Source organism: Scyliorhinus canicula, chromosome 14 (assembly GCF_902713615.1).
Source record: "Scyliorhinus canicula chromosome 14, sScyCan1.1, whole genome shotgun sequence".
Classification (NCBI taxonomy): domain Eukaryota; kingdom Metazoa; phylum Chordata; class Chondrichthyes; order Carcharhiniformes; family Scyliorhinidae; genus Scyliorhinus; species Scyliorhinus canicula.
Window position 1 is genome coordinate 81,952,793 of NC_052159.1, and position 16,875 is coordinate 81,969,667.

General features: G+C 48.0%; 1 protein-coding gene across 2 annotated transcripts in view; it reads left to right on the top strand.

Moving 5' to 3' along the window:
* The first annotated feature begins 6,540 nt into the window (after nucleotides 1–6,540).
* The window catches only part of LOC119977829 (ankyrin repeat domain-containing protein 42-like), a 66,051-nt gene continuing 55,716 nt past the window's right edge, over nucleotides 6,541–16,875 (top strand). For both annotated transcript variants that reach the window (XM_038819064.1, XM_038819065.1), the window contains exon 1: nucleotides 6,541–6,657. In XM_038819064.1, coding sequence (XP_038674992.1) covers nucleotides 6,615–6,657 — 43 coding nt within the window. In that variant the 5' untranslated portion in view covers nucleotides 6,541–6,614. The remainder of the gene's footprint in view (nucleotides 6,658–16,875) is intronic.

The window sequence follows — 16,875 nt, forward strand, 5'->3', positions numbered from 1 at the left end:
GCAAAAATAACAGCGGGGCCCAGCGGATTTTTCGGGGAGTCTTGCGGCGCAGGCCTGGGGTGAGTCCGGGTCCGTGGGGGAGAGGGAGGCTGAATTCCACGCTGCCCAGGGGGCTGCCGCACGGTCGGGGGCGTATGAGCGGGCGTTTCTGTTTGCGACATCTAGGGAGGTAGCAAGGGCCCGTGCCTCCGTGAGTCTCAAAGTTTCCCTTTCTAATAGTCTCTGACGGATCTGTGGGGACTGCATGCCCGCAACAAAAGCGCCTCGGATGAGGAGTTCAGTGTGCTCATTAGCAGACACTTGTGGGCCACCGCAGTTCCTCCCCAGTACGAGGAGAGCACTGTAAAAATCGTCCAACAACTCACCAGGGATCTGCTGCCTCGTAGCCAGTAAGTGCTGAGCGTAAACTTGATTTACCGGCCAGATAAAGTGTCCTTTGAGCAGTTCCATGGTTGCATCGTAGTCGGTCGTGTCCTCGATGAGCGTGTAGATGGCGGTGCCGACGCACGAGTGGAGGATGTGTAGCATCTACTCCCTCGTCGGTACGTTTTCCGCCGTACTGAGGTAGCTGTTAAAACAAGCCAGCCAGTGGTTGAATGTAGCTGCTGCATTCGATGCGTGGGGGCTGAGTCGTAGACACTCAGGCTGGATGCGGAGCTCCATCCTTTAAAACTTGTAGATTAAATTGATGCGCGATCAATAACCACAGAAACGAAGGAGTAGTCCAAATTGAAGGCTTTAATCTACAAGATGTTTCCCCAGCAGCTTGAGTACAGAAAGAACGATGGCTGCTGGGAAACACGGGTTCTTATACCCTGCCTCATTGGGCGGAGCTACCTTCGTCTTGACCAATGAGAAAGCAACACTTGGGCCAATGAGCAGCGAGCCTTCTCCACCAATAGCAGCTCACACTCCCAGGTACCGTAGTACCTCTAGTCATACTACCACACCGCCTACAGACCCGCTTCTATCTCTCCCCCCCTAGCTCGTCTTCTCACTTGCCCTTCAGCTCCTCCACTGGAGTTTCCTCCGATTCCATAAGTTCTTGGTATATGTCTGATACCTTCCCCTCTCCCACCCAGGTACTGGAGACTACTCTGTCCTGTATCCCCCGTGGCAGCAGCAGCAAGAAGGCTGGAACCTGCCTTCTCAAAATGTCTTGCACTTGCAAATACCTAAACCCATTCCCTGCTGGCAATTCAAATTTATCCTCCAAGGCTTTCAAGCTGGGGAAGCTCCCGTCTATAAATAGATCCCCCATCCTCCTAATTCCTGCCCTTTGCCATCTCCGGAACTCGCCATCCAGCCTATCCGGTACAAACCGATGATTATTATAAATCGGGGTCCAAACCGATGCTCCCTTCATGCTCTCATATCTCTTCCACTGCCCCCAGTTTCTCAGAGGCGGACTTGTGGAGTAACGGGCCGGCGAGAATGGGAGAGGTGCCAGTATCAGTGCTCCCAAACTTGTATCTGTAAATGACGCTGCCTCCATCTGCTCCCACACCGACCCCTCTCCCACTACCCACTTCCTAATCATGGCAATATTTGGCGCCCAGTAGTAATTACAAAAGTTCGGCAGCGCCAAACCACCCTCTCCCCGACTGCGCTCCAGCAACACTTTCTTCACCCACCCACACAAAGCCCAAAATAACCTATTCACCTGTTCAAAAAAGGCCGTCAGGATGAAGATGGGAGGCACCGAAAGACAAACAGAAATCTGGGGAGGATCATCATTTTCACGGTCTGTAACCTCCCCGCCAGTGATAGTGGGAGCATGTCCCATCTCTTAAAGTCCTCTTTAATTTGTTCCACAAGCCGGGATAGGTTTAACTTGTGCAGTGCCTCCCATTCCCGAGCCACTTGGATTTCCAAATATCGAAAGTTCCTTCCTAACATTCTAAACGGCAGCTCTCCCAGTCTCTTCTCCTGCCCTCTCGCCTGGATCACGAACATCTCACTTTTCCCAATGTTCAATTTATACCCTGAAAAATGACCAAATTCCCTAAGATCTGCATAACTTCCCCCATTCCCTCCAACGGGTCTGAGATATACAAGAGCAGGTCGTCTGCGTAAAGAGAAACCCGGTGCTCCACTCCCTCCCCACCCCGAACCAACCCTTTCCAGTACCCAGCACCTAGAGGCTCTTAACGCCACAGCCAGTGGCTCTATGGCCAGCGCAAACAGTAGCGGGGAGAGGGGACATTCTTGCCTCGTCCCGCTGTGTAGTTTAAAATAACCTGACCTCAACCGGTTCGTATGCACACTCGCTACTGGTGCCTGATAGAGCAACCGCACCCAGTCAATGAAGCCCTCTCCAAACTCAAACCTCCCCAACACCTCCCACAGGTAATCCCACTCGATCCGATCAAAAGCCTTCTCTGCATCCATCGCGCCCAACACCTTCCTCTCCCCTCCTTCTGAGGGCATCATAATAACATTTAGGAGCCTTCAAACATTGGCTGTGAGTTGCCTGCCCTTTACAAATCCCGTCTGATCTTCCCCTATCACCTCCGGGACACAATCCTCTTTCTTTGTGGCCAATATCTTAGCCAGCAGTTTGGCGTCCACATTCAGTGGAGAAATTGGTCTGTATGACCCGCATTGCTCCAAATCCTTCTCCCGTTTCAAGATCAACGAAATCAAGGCCTGCAACATTGTTGGGAGAAGGGCTACCCTCTCTCTTGCTTCATTAAATGCCCTCACCAGCAGTGGGCTCAATATCTCGGAAAACTTCTTATAGAATTCCACTAGGTAGCCATCCGGCACCGGGGCCTTGCCAGATTGCATGCCCTCCAACATCTCCATTATTTCTTCAATTTCAAGTGGGGCTCCCTGATGCACGATCAATAACTACTGAAACAAAGGAGTAGTCCGGATTGAAGGCTATAATCTACAAGATGTTTCCCCAGCAGCTCGAGTACAGAAAGAAGGATGGCTGCTGGGAAACACGGGTTCTTATACCCCGCCTCATTGGGCGGAGCTGCCTATGTCTTGACCAATGAAAAGGCAAACACTTGTCTTTACCTCTAGTCATACTACCACACTCCCAGCCCTTCCACTCGATCCTCATCCACCCTTGGGAAAATCAACTGACCCAAGAACTGCCTCATCCCCTCCACCCCAGCCGGAGGTTCCGACTCATATAATTTGCTGTAAAAGTCCTTAAACACCTCATTCACCCCGCTGGGTCCCAAGACCGTGATCCCACCTCTACTCTTTACTCTCCCTATCTCCCTGGTCACCTCCCTTTTTCTGAGCTGGTGTGCTAACATTCTGGGCCGGGTTTCTCCCCAACCCAGCGGGGCGGGGGTCCCGGCGTATTGGAGTGGCGTCAACCACTCCGGCGTTGGGCCTCCCCAAAGTTGCGGAATTCTCCGCACCTTTAGTGGCCAAGCCCTCACATTGAGGGGCTAGGCCCACGCCGGAGTGGTTGCCGCTCCGCCGGCCGGCGCGAGCGGCCTTTCACACCCCGCCAGCCGGGCCGAAAGGCCTTCGACGGAAGTCCACGCATGCGTCGGTGCGTCGGCGGCTGCTGACGTCATACCAGTGCATGCGCAGGGGAGGGGGTCTCTTCTGTCTCCGCCATGGTGAAGGCCATGGTGAGGCGGAAGAAAAAGAGTGCCCCCACTGCTCAGGCCCGATCGGTGGGCCCCAATCGTGGGCCTGGCCACCGTGGGGGCGCCCCAATCCCGCCCATACTAGAGGTGGTTTAAACCTTGCAGGCGGGAAAGGCCTGTCAGCGGCGGGACTTCGGCCCACCGCGGGCCAGAGAATCGTCGTGGAGGGCCCGCCGACCGGCGCGGCGCAATTCCCGCCCCCACTGAAACTCGGGGGGGGGGGGGGGGGGTGGAGAATTCGGGACAAGGCGGGGTCGGAGAATTCCGCCCTTGCTTTCCTTTTCCCCATACTCATATATCGCCCCCTTGCCTTACTCAGCTGTTCCACCGCTTTCCCTGTAGTCAACAGCACAAACTGCCTGTAACCTCCGTCGCTCCCTCAGTCGCCCCGCGTCCGGGGCCTCCGCGTATCTCCTGTCCACCTGGAGTATCTCCCCAACTAACCTATCCCTCTCAGAATTGCCGAGCAAAAACTTATAGCTAAGTTCCGCACACATGAGTGCGGCTTCAACAGGGATCTTGGATTCATGTCGCATTACATCCACCCCCCACCATCTGGCCTGGACTTGCAAAATCCTACCAACTGTTCTGGCTTGAGACAATTCACACCTCTTTAACCTGTGATTATCCCTCTCCCTGGATCTGTAATGATTTGATTACCTGCAAATGCTCGCATTCCAAGCATTGTCCAGCATCTCTGACTTTGTCTATATAAATGTTTCTGGAACATACCTCTCCATTCACCTGAGGAAGGAGCTACGCTCCGAAAGCTCGTGTTTGAAACAAACCTGTTGGACTTTAACCTGGTGTTGTAAGACTTCTATCTTTGGGTTGTGAGAGCTAAACCCACGGGGAGAATGTGGAAACTCCAGACGGACAGCGATCCAGGGCCGGGATCGAACCTGGGGCTCGGCGCTGTGAGGCAGAAGTGCTAATCACTAAAGTCCCCAAAAAGAGAAAATGTTTTCCTCTTCCCTCTCGCAGTGTCTTTTTCCATATAGTGTGCAGCATAGTGAATACTACTTTAGTCAGTTGGGGAGAGGTGAGGGAGAGGAAGCAGTAGGTGTAAAGCATTTTGTGACCTTAAGTCAGAAGAAATTGGAGATAACGGAGGTCACTTAGGGTAACACTCACCTGACCTTTATATAGGGTCTACTTGACCGATGGGCCAGGACACACTGAAGGATGGTACTGGAGGAGGAGTCTTGGATGTTAGCTCAAATATATAATTCTGTGAGTACAAGGTCATGTCTTTTCTGGTCTTTCAATTGGACATCAGACCCTAGAGATTCGTGAGGAGAACTAGTGAGGATGAACTCTGCCTAATCCCACCTCTGGGTCATTGAAGTTGTTATACATTAGAGTGGGCTGGTAAGCCACATTAAAAGTCAACCACATACCAGACCAGGTAGAGGCGACAGAACATGCTAGCTTGCATGTTCACAGTTATTGACCCCTTCCTTCCTGAGGTACACTTGCCATAGAGGGAGTGCAGTGAAGGTTCACAAGACTGATTTCTGGAATGGCAGGGCTGTCATATAAGGAGAGATTTGGGTAAACTCGGCCTGTATTCCTAGGGTGTAGGAGATCGAGAGGGGGGATCTCATCAAAGCGCTCACAATTCTGACAGCTGGACAGATTGGATGCATTGATGATGTTTCCAATGGCTGGGGGTGATGGGGGCAGGGTAGGTTTCAGGATACAGAGTAGGCCATTTCGGACTGAGGTAAGGAGAAACCTCTTCACTCAAGAGGGTGGTGGTTCTGTGGAATTCTCTACCACATAAGGATGTAGAGGCCTAAGTCATTAAATGCATTTAAGAAACAAAAAGATATGTTTCAAGACACTAAAGGTGTCAAAGGGTACGGGGAGAAAGCAGGTGTATGGTGTTGAGATAGAGGAGCAGATGCACCATTGAAAGCATCCTATCTGGCTGCATCACGGCCTGGTATGGCAACTGCTCGGCCCAAGACCGCAGGAAACTTCAGAGAGTCGTGAATATAGCACCTGTCCATCACACAAACCTGCCTCTCATCCATTGACTCCATCTACACCTTCCGCTACCTGGGGAAAGCGGGCAGCATAATCAAAGACCCCTCCAAAATGGCTGACTCATTCTTCCAACTTCTTCCATCGGGCAGGAGATACAAAAGTCTGAGAACACGCATGAACAGACTCAAAAACAGCTTCTTTCCTGCTGTTACCAGACTCCTAAACGACCCTCTTATGGTCTGACCTGATTAACATTACACTCCTGTATGCTTCAACTGTTGCCGGTGTCTATGTATTTACATTGTGTACTGTTGTGTTATGTAATTTGGAATAACACAAGTTGCCACTTGTTGCACTTTTGAGTAAAAGATGCTTCAGACTTTGAAGTGAGTTCATCCCTTTTATAGTGAGACACCACCCCGGAGCTGACTGTTCACTGGTCGTGTCCTATTCTATGTGTTCATTCGCTGAATGTTTGCATATCATGACATGTACCTTGAGTTGCCCTATTGTGTATTTTCTTTTTGTTTTCTTTTTATATACCTGATGATCTGTTTGAACTGTTCGCAGAAAAATACTTTTCACTGTACCTCGGCCCGCGTGACAATAAACAAATCCAATCCAATTTAAAATTCTCAAACTCGAATGCAAATTCTTTCATGATCTTGTTTCTGTAAACCTTTGCTGAGTCTCCAACTTCTAAGATTTATGTCACCCTTTGAACTCCACTCTCTCTCCCTGTGTTACCCCGGGGTTCTGTTCTTTCTCTCTACCTTTGTTACCGCAAACCTTCATCCCCCCTCTCTGACAGAGTGAGTTCCGATCTATTTGTCTCTCTGTAATTGTTTTTCAGGAGTCCTATCTCCGGAAATGAAAGCAATTGACCAGTTGAAGTAACACCGGAAGTTTATTCCCGTTGCTAATCAAATCCACGGCCGTTGCTACCACACTCTGGTGTTGAAGAGCAGAGAGCGGCCTTTAAACCAGGCGTCCTATTATTTGATGCAAGCTGGAGCTATGCCCGCCGTCTCTGCAGCTGCCTTAGGTAATGCCATGAGTTTTGAGACAAAACGGGGAACTTTAGACTTAGAGAGACCGAGTGTGATCGGCAGTGGGGCTGAAGCGTTGAGGAAATATTCATTCACAAGGACTGGAACTTGTCTTGAATGTAGTTTAAGATCTGAAGCTGTATCTTTAGTTGGAGAAAAACAGAAGAAATGTTCTACAAATGAGAGCTTATATGCAGATTTGTTTTGTACATAAGATATTGTTCAGGTATTTTTAGTTAGAAATGATTGATCTGACCAATGTTTCTCAGTTACACTGTACAATGATTGTGCTTTGCACTGATGCTGCGACTATCTGGAAAGGTTATGGCTCAAATAAATACAAATACATGGAGTATAATAACATTGAATGAATTGTCGGCCCAAATTCCACCTGGATAATATGACGAGGTAGCCACCAGTTCGTCAAGGCTGCAGGGTGGTCTGCACTGGGAGCTAAACACACCAGAAAGTCAACAGGAAGGATTGACAAAGGGGGAGGAGAAACATTCGTGATTAAAGAGGAAATTACTTCTCTGAGAGATTATGTAATAAGAAGGGGGTGGGAAGAAAAGTGAGACTGGTGTAGTTTACATATAATTTACAGTGCAGAAGGAGGCCATTCGGCCCATCGCGTCTGCACCGGCTCTTGGAAAGAGCATCCTACCCAAGGTCAACACCTCCACCCTATCCCCATAACCCAGTAACCCCACCCAACACTAAGGGCAATTTTGGAAACTAAGGGCAATTTAGCATGGCCAATCCACCTAACCTGCACATATTTGGACTGTGGGACGAAACCGGAGCACCCGGAGGAAACCCATGCACACATGGGGAGGATGTGCAGACTCCGCACAGACAGTGACCCAAGCTGGAATCGAACCTGGGACCCTGGAGCTGTGAAGCGATTGTGCTATCCACAATGCTACCGTGCTGCCCCAATATATTGTTTTTAAAAATAATTTTAAGAGTACCCATTTCTTTTTATTCCAATTAAGGGGCAATTTAGCATGGCCAATCCACCAATCCTGCACATCTTTTTGGGTTGTGAGGTGAGAACCACGCAGACACGGGAGAATGTGCAAACTCCACATGGACAGTGACCCGGGGTGCACTGATATTGTCACTGGGTTAGTATTTCATAGGTGCTCTGGGGACATGTTTAAATCTCACAATGGCAAATGGTATAATTAGAATTTAATTAAATCAAGAATGGTGATCCTGCAAACCATCATCAATGTTGTAAAAATAAATCTGGTTCACTATTGTGCTTTTGGGAAGGAAATCTGTCGTCCTTAACCTGATCGGCACGGTAGCACAGTGGTTAGCACTGTTGCCTCATAGCGCCAGGGTCCCAGGTTCAATTCCCGGCTTGGGTCACTGTGCAGAGTGTGCACGTTCTCCCTGTGTCTGCGTGGGTTTCCTCCGGGTGCTCCGGTTTCCTCTCACAAGTCCCGAAAGACATGCTGTTAGGTGAATTGGACACTGTGAATTTTCCCTCAGTGTCTGGAGCGTGGCGACTAGGGGATTTTTAGATTAACTTCATTGCAATGCTAATGGAAGCCTACTTGCAGTGGCGGACTGGGTCTAAAAATATTGGTTGCCAGGAGACAAAGGGGGCCCACCCACAACTACAATGCTATCATTTAATTTTCATAATGAAGAAATAAAATTTTCAAAACGTACATATGGAAAAAAGGTACAATTAAAATTTTTGTGGAAAAAATGTGTATTTCTTAGTAATTACAGTGTACATGTACTGTACATATTACTGGCAGTAGATACCAAATGTAAATACAGAATGTTATAATTGAATTTTTAATTTATTTTTAAAAATTTTAAGTAATTGGTTGATATTTATAAATAGTTTACTGCACAATTTACACATTAACAGATAGTTCAAAAGCACAATAGAGCATTGCATGCAGTCCACTATATTAAGAGCAATCGTTTGTGTTCGCTAGATGATTGTGCGAATCTGCCAATAATTGCTCCTGCATCCAATTCATCTAACAATTCCTTTTCAATGGATAGCAACATGTATGATTCCAAATTCTCCTCAGACAGCGAATTTCTTGACCTTGTCTTTATGATCTTTAGCTTTGAAAATGTCCTCTCACATTGGACTTGAGTAACTGGTAGTGTGCAGATGACTTTATAAAGTTCATAAAGGTTATCATATGCCTTGTCATGAAGTCTGTTGGATGCCAGAATTTTTAGTACACACGATGGGCAAGTGCTGCAAATTTTACAATTGTTGCAACTGGAATCCATATTCTCACCATCATTAAGCAATAGCTTTAATACATCAAAGTTTGAAGCAAAAGAAAACAATTCCAATATTACTTGATCTTTGCTGATTTGTGGAAACAGCTTAGTAATACCTTCCAATGCTTCATCTTCAAGGCCCTTCTCTGCAATAGTTTTAAACTTTGCTGGGTCCAAGCAGGACAAATCTTTATACAACTGTTTGTGTTCTACAAAGCGTGATTCTAGTGACTGGACAATGTGATCCATTATTAGGTTAAACACATTTACTCGAAAATCAGCTAGAGAATCTGAGGAATTTCTTTCATCATCAATAAGCTCATCTGTCATTCTTTTCTTCCTCTGCCTCTTAACTGGCAATGCTGTTTCCAACGCATCAATTTCCAATGTTTGATTTTCATCCATATTCATCTGTGAAATCCTGTCATTACATTTATTTACAAATTCCAAAGCCTTGCTGTGAACGTTATCAAATGTTCTTGTCTGTTCCTTCAACTTTGTTGTAGCTGAATCGACCAAACTCCATGCAGTAAACATATCTAAACCACTTGTCTGTAGATAACTTGATAACGGGGTTGTAGTTTCAAACATACAAGTAAGTAAATGCTGTCAATATGGTTTCAAACTTTAGAAGACTTTGAAGTAAAACATTTGCTTCATGTTTTGTTTTTGCATCAAACTTTTCTGAATCTTGTATCATTGATAAGCATGTCAATAGATTTACGAAAGTACTGGCAGCGGCATCATCAAAACATCCAAATATAGTTGTTGCTGCATTGGATTTTCCTGACCATCTGGTCTCGCCAATTAGCTTTAATCATTTCATTTTTTCTTGTCCTAGATGTTTTCCAACAACTTCTATCCATACAGCCATTCTCTTGTATGATGCTTTCACAAAAGTTGCTATATTCTGGAGCAAATTGAAAAAAGAAACTGCAGGCACACAACATTTTGTTGTTTCAGTTATCACCAAATTCAAGACATGGGCATAGCATGAACATGTTGATCAGCCACATCAGCAATTTTACTTTGTAAACCATTATACTGGCCATGGTAGCTTGCAGCGCCATCTGTGCTATCAGATCAACATTTTTGGGGGTCAATTTTAAGATGCTGTAATGTTTCAATCAATAGGTCAAAAAGTCCCTGTCCTGTACCATCATTACTTGGCACAACTGAAAGTAGTCGCTCACAGATAATACCTTTAAGCACATACCGAATAATAATGCTAAACTGATCGATGGATGAATTATCTTGTGTTGAATCAACCTGAATAGAATAATATTTTGCCTGAGAAACTTCATGACTAATTCTTTCTTGTATCATATTCTTCATAATTTTGATTAACATGTTTATAGTTGTTTTACTCAGGTATGTAACAAGTCCACCACGGCCTTTACTTTGAGCCTTTCCTTGTTGCTCTAATCATTTGATTCTTTGTTTAGACTTGTTTTGCACTGCAGAAACGTGAGCTGCCATAATGGGGTCATATTTTGCCATCAACTGCACTGTAGCTAAAACATTGGCATGATTCAGAACCTCATTATCTAGAGTGTAGGCCGATTCATTTCTGTGGCCTCAAAAAGGAAGTGCTTGCTTGCCTAACATCTTTATGATGTCTATAATCCTCAAGACTATAATCCTTTTAATTAGTGATGCTGCAAAAAAATTATCTAAGGTGCCATCGTTAACCACACTGATATATTGCTGAGCATTTCTGACATGTGTTGTCGATTCATGTAAAGTCAAGCTCTGGCTAATACACCTGTAGTCACTAAAGCCACGTACAAAGGGTGATGGATTACAAGTGTTGGGAAACTCAAAGGCTTAGCTGTATGAACAATATAAGCATCTATTTTCTTTGTTATATGTTAGCCATTTTCTTGGGACTGAGTCATTCATAATTTTCCTCTCATACAAACGAGCATCAAATGGCAGATCATCAAGTGGCTGAAGTGGATGTTCAGCAAAAAACTGTTTTAGCTTTGCTCGTGATGGATATTGGAAGATTCCAGTAATTGATCTTTCATTTTCTTGCGTAGGTTCATTTACAGGATGTGCTTCAGAAACCAAGTCATTTATGCTTGAAGGAATATCTGATTCCCTGTCACTAGTTGAAGCTATGTGTTCAGATGTTGCAACTACAGGCAGTACAGATACCGGAACAAGGAAGCCAGAAGAAATATTGGGCCTGGGTTGATTAGCAATGGATGCACTTGTATTTGTCTTTACATTCAAAGTAGCTCTTCTCTGTTCTTGTAACTCGCATGTCATTGCATCATCACCATGAGCATTGTTTCTTGCTTCTTGATTATTTGTTGCACAACTGGATATTGATGTGGATTGTACTTGTGGTATTATAAACTCTGTAATAGGCCTTCATCGCTTGGCTGATTCCTTCCTTTCTGCTTCTTTTTGTTCTTTGCGTTTTAGTGACCCAGATTTATGCTTTTTCTTTTCCATGCTGGTAGGGGTAATATTCCTGAAATAAAAACTTAATTAAAAATAGCCCACATTGGGAAAAATGAATATTGATGATTGCAAGAATAACTTGAAGGAACGCCAGATAAACCCCTACTTGATAAAAAATATTAAATAACTTACTTACACTTCAATAGGCTATGTTCATTAGTCAATACTACTGTGGACTATGCAGCTTCAGAAGAGGAGACAATCCACTGTCCAGTGTTCACACCAGCAAGCAGCTGAGACAACTGTTGAAACTTAGAAGTTTGGTCCGACTATAGTAAGACATTAAGAATGGTCCCACTACCAAAGTTAACATGTCCAGTTTGATACCAGTGTAGTGTTACAAGTCGCAACCCTTTGAGTTTACCGATCATGGCTTATCACTTCAATATCTTTGACCTCATGATTCACGGTCAAAGGTACCGCTTCTCCTTTTCGGTGACCTCACGACCCTATGTACTGCTTGATATCCTTTCAAGTTGCCGACCATCTCAATCACGAACTGTAACTTTATCTTTAAATTCACACACTCTTGCTGAAAACGTGGATTTCCAACTATGTCCGACCCGGGTGAACCAGCACCCCCCCCCCCCCCCCCCCCCCCTTCCCCTCCTCCTTTTCACATCCGTTTAACACTCCTTCATTCCTTCATACACTGAGTGATTATTTGTTTGTTTCTTTATTGTATTTTTATTTGGTATCGCTCTTTTTAAAAACAATTATATTTTATTAAGTTAGAATACAAATCTCAGGAAAGAAGTTGGAGATTTATTTATCTAATTAATTATAATTTTTAAGGGCCTTTCAGAGATTCAAGAAGTGCATTCTTGGCTCTCCGGGCCCCAGACCGATGTACCGGCTGAACCAAGACTACTGCTTGATATCCTCTGAAGTTGCCGACCATCTCAAATCACGAATTGTAACTTTATCTTTAAATTCACACACTCTTGCTGAAAACATGGAATTTCCTTAATTATGCCCGACCCGGGCCCCCCCTATTCCACATCCTTCGACTGCCCCCCCTGCTTCGTTCCTTTTCATGCACTGCTTATTTGTGTCCTGTTCTCTTTTTTTTCTTATTCCTTTTTATTACTAAAACAGTTGTCTGTGTTTGTTTCTTTATTGCATTTTTATTTGATATAGGGGGCACACTTCATCAGGGGCCCACTTGCCATCGGGCAAGCTGACACCCTGGCCAGTCCGCCACTGCCTACTTGTGACAATAATAAAGATTATTATTGTTATATATGATGACAAGGAATGGTGACCATGTAAAATAATGACCATGCATCAGTATTTACGGTTGGGAATTTAGCCTATTGGATTTACAAGAAAACTTAGATTGAAACTCAGAGACTGAGACTCACCAAAAATAATGTAAGCAAATTAACAGTAATGAAGAAATAACAACAATATTTAGAATCATAGAATTTACAGAGCAGAATGAGGCCATTCGACCCATTGAGTCTGCACAGGCCCTTGGAAAGAACACCCCACTTAAGGCCATGCCTCCACCCCGTCCCAGTAACCCCATCCAACCCTTTGGACACTAAGCGCAATTTATCATGGCCAATCCACCTCATCTGCACATCCTTGGACTGTGGGAGGAAACCAGAGCACCCTGTGGTAGAATGACTAGGGGTATTACGGTATCTGGGAATGTGAGCTGCCATTGGTGCAGAGGACTCACTGCTCATTGGCCCAGGTATCATGTGCCTCTTAGCCCGACTGGCTAAGAGGAAGGTAGCTCCGCCTACGAGGCGGGGTATAAGAACCCGTGTTCCCCAGCAGCCAACTATTCTCCTGTACATCTGCTGCCGGGTTCACTTCTTGCTAATTAAAGTCTTTCGTTCGGACTTCACCTACAATTCCTGTCCATTGATTGTGCATCAATTTAATTAACAAGATTTTAAAGGATGGAGCTTCGCATCAAGCCGGAGTGTCTTCGACTCAGCCCGCACGCAGCAAATGCAACAGCCGCATTTAAGCATTGGCTGGCTTGCTTCAACAGTTACCTGAGCACAGCCGAAAACGTCTCGACGAGGGAACAGAAATTGCACATCCTCCACTCGTGCGTCGGCACCGCCGTGTACACGCTCATAGAGGACACGACAGACTACGATGCGACTATGGACTTACTTAAGGGACATTTCATACGGCCGGTGAACCAAGTCTACGCTCGGCACTTACTAGCCATGAGGCAGCAGATACCTGGTGAGTCGCTGGACGAATTTTACCGTGCCCTCCTCGTGCTGGGGAAGAACTGCGGCTGCCCACAGGTGTCTGCTGCTGAGCATACCGAACTTCTGATCCGAGACGCCTTCGTTGCAGGTAGGCAGTCCTCGCAGATCCACCAAAGACTGTTGGAGAGAGAAACTTTAAGCCTCACGGAGGCACGGGCCCTCGCCTCCTCCCTAGACATTGCAAATCATAACGCTCGCGCGTACGCCCCCGACCGCACTGCGCCCCCGTGGGCAGCATGGAATGCGACCTCTCTTATCCCCACGGACTCGGAACACCCCAGGCCTGCGCCGCAGGGCACCCCGATAAACCCGCGGGGCCCCGCTGCTGTTTCTGCGGCCAGTTAAAGCACCCCGTCAGCGCTGCCCGGCCCGTTCCGCAACCTGCAAGGGCTGCGGTAAGAAGGGCCACTTTGTGGCCGTTTGCCAGTCTAAAGTGGTCGCTGCGGTTCCAAGCAGCGACCACGGGTCCTCCCCCCCCCCCCCTCCCTGCTCTCCTTAGGGGCCCCGTGCGGCCCGCGGACCTCGCTGCCCCCACCCCCCACTGCCACATGCGATCCCCGGGCGCCACCATTTTGGGCCCCTGCGCCACGTGCGATCCCCGGGCGCCGCCATTTTGGACCCCCGACTCCACGTGTGGGGAACGGGCGCCGCCATTTTGTCCACCCCCCACCATGTGCGGCCGACGGGTGCCACCATCTTGGATTGGCACCGAGGACCCCACAGGTGACTACTCCCTGCCTGATGACGACTCTGAGCTTCTGTCACAACTCGCCTCAGTCACATTGGACCAGTCGCGGCCTCGTACCCTCTCCACAGCGACCACGAAGATGCTCCTCAACGGCCAGGAGACAAGCTGCCTGCTGGACTCCGGGAGCACAGAGAGTTTTGTCCAGCCCGCCACGGTAAGACGCTGCGCTCTTCCTGTTTACCCGGTTAAACAAAAAATCGCTCTGGCATCCGGTTCTCACTCGGTACAGATCACGGGGTGCTGCATAGCGGACCTCACGGTCCAGGGGAGAGAGTTTTAAAAACTACAAGCTATTTGTCCTCCCTCACCTCTGCGCAGCAGCACTCCTGGGGTTAGACGTCTAACCTCCAGAGCTTAACATTCAAATTCGGCGGCCCTATGCCCCCCCTCACTGTCTGCAGCCTCGCGTCCCTCAAGGTCGATCCCCCGTCCTTGTTTGCAAACCTCGCCCCGGTTGCAAACCCGTCGCCACCAGGAGCAGATGGTACAATGCCCAGGACTGGACCTTCATCCAGGGTCCGAGGTCCAGCGGCTTCTGAAGGAAGGGATTATCGAGGCTAGCAACAGCCCCTGGAGAGCACAAGTTCTGGTGGTAAAGACCAGAGAGAAGAATAGGATGGTCATAGACTACAGTCAGACCATCAACAGGTTTACGCAGCTGGACGCGTACCCTCTCCAACGTATCTCCGACCTGGTCAATAGGATCACGCAGTACAAGGTCTTCTCCACGGTGGACCTCAAGCCCGCCTACCATCAGCTCCCCATCTGCGCGGGTGACCGAAAGTACACTGCGTTCGAAGCGGATGGGCAGCTCTACCACTTTTTAAGGGTTCCCTTTGGTGTCACAAATGGGGTCTCGGTCTTCCAACGAGAGGTGGACCGAATGGTCGACCAATACGGTTTACGGGCCATCTTCCCGTATCTCGATAACGTCACCATCTGCGGCCTCGACCAGCAGGACCACGACACCAGCGTCCGAAAATTCCTCCGTACCGCAAAACTCCTAAACCTGACCTACAACAAGGACAAATGCTTGTTTAGCACCGACCGTCTAGCCATCCTCGGCTATGTAGTGCATAACGGAGTAATAGGCCCCGACCCGGAAAGCATGCGCCCCCTGATGGAGCTCCCCCTTCCCCACTCCCTCAAAGCCCTCAAGCGTTGTTTGGGCTTCTTTTCATATTACGCCCACAAATTACGCAGACAAAGCCCGTCCACTCATCCAATCAGCCACGTTCCCCGTGTCGATGGAGGCCCGCCAGGCCATTAGCCGCATCAAAGCGGATATTGCAAAGGCCACGATGCGCGCTATCGACGAGTCCCTCCCCTTCCAGGTCGAGAGCGTCGCGTCCGATGTAGCTCTGGCAGCCACCCTTAATCAAGCAGCCAGACCCGTGGCCTTCTTCTCCCGTACCCTCCACGCTTCCGAAATCTGCCACTCTTGGGTCGAGAAGGAAGCACAGGCCATAGTAGAAGCTGTGCGACATTGGAGGTACTATCTGGCCGGCAGGAGGTTCACCCTCTTCACAGACCAATGGTCAGTGGCCTTCATGTTCGACAACGCACAGAGGGGCAAGATAAAGAACGACAAGATCTTGCGGTGGAGGATCGAACTGTCCATCTACAACTACGACATCTTGTATCGTCCTGGGAAGCTAATCCCGATGCCCTGTACCACGGCACCTGTGCCAACGCACAAGTGGACCGCCTTCGAACCCTCCACGCGACCTCTGCCACCCGGGTCACCCGCTTCTTCCATTTTATAAAGACCCGCAACCTGCCCTACTCTATCGAGGAGGTCAGGACAGTAAGTAGGGAATGCCACATCTGCGCGGAGTGCAAACCGCACTTCTACCGCTCCGAACAAACGCATCTGATAAAGGTTTCCCGCCCCTTTGAACGTCTCAGCATTGACCCTCTACCAACCGCAACACGTACTTCCTCAACGTGATTGACGAGTACTCCCGCTTCCCGTGCGCCATCCCCTGCCCCGACATGACCAGAACCACCATCATTAAAGCCCTACACATCATTTTCTCCCTGTTCGGATTCCCCGCTTATATTCATAGCGATAGGGGGTCCTCCTTTTATGAGTGACGAGCTGTGTCACCTTTACACGTGCTGCCTAGTGGACAGGACGACCCACCCCCGGCTTGGCCCCCGCTAGCTCCGACTAGGGGTACGGACGCAACCGCAAGAACAGGATCATCGCTCCCGGAGTCACGGACGACCACCACTCCAACGTCGCCGGCACAGCTCCGCAGGTCGCACAGGACATCCAAGGCACGCGATCGGCTGATCGAATCCATGTGAACTGTAGATGGACCCTTGATTTTGCATGTTCTCTATTTTTTTTCCATTCTCCAAACTGTACATAGTTACTGTGTTTTGTATTTGTAAATAGTTGCGGGCCAGTGAAATGGTACGATCCAACATCTCTACTCATACTACCAGTCTCATATATACTCATGGGACACCCCCCCGGTCCC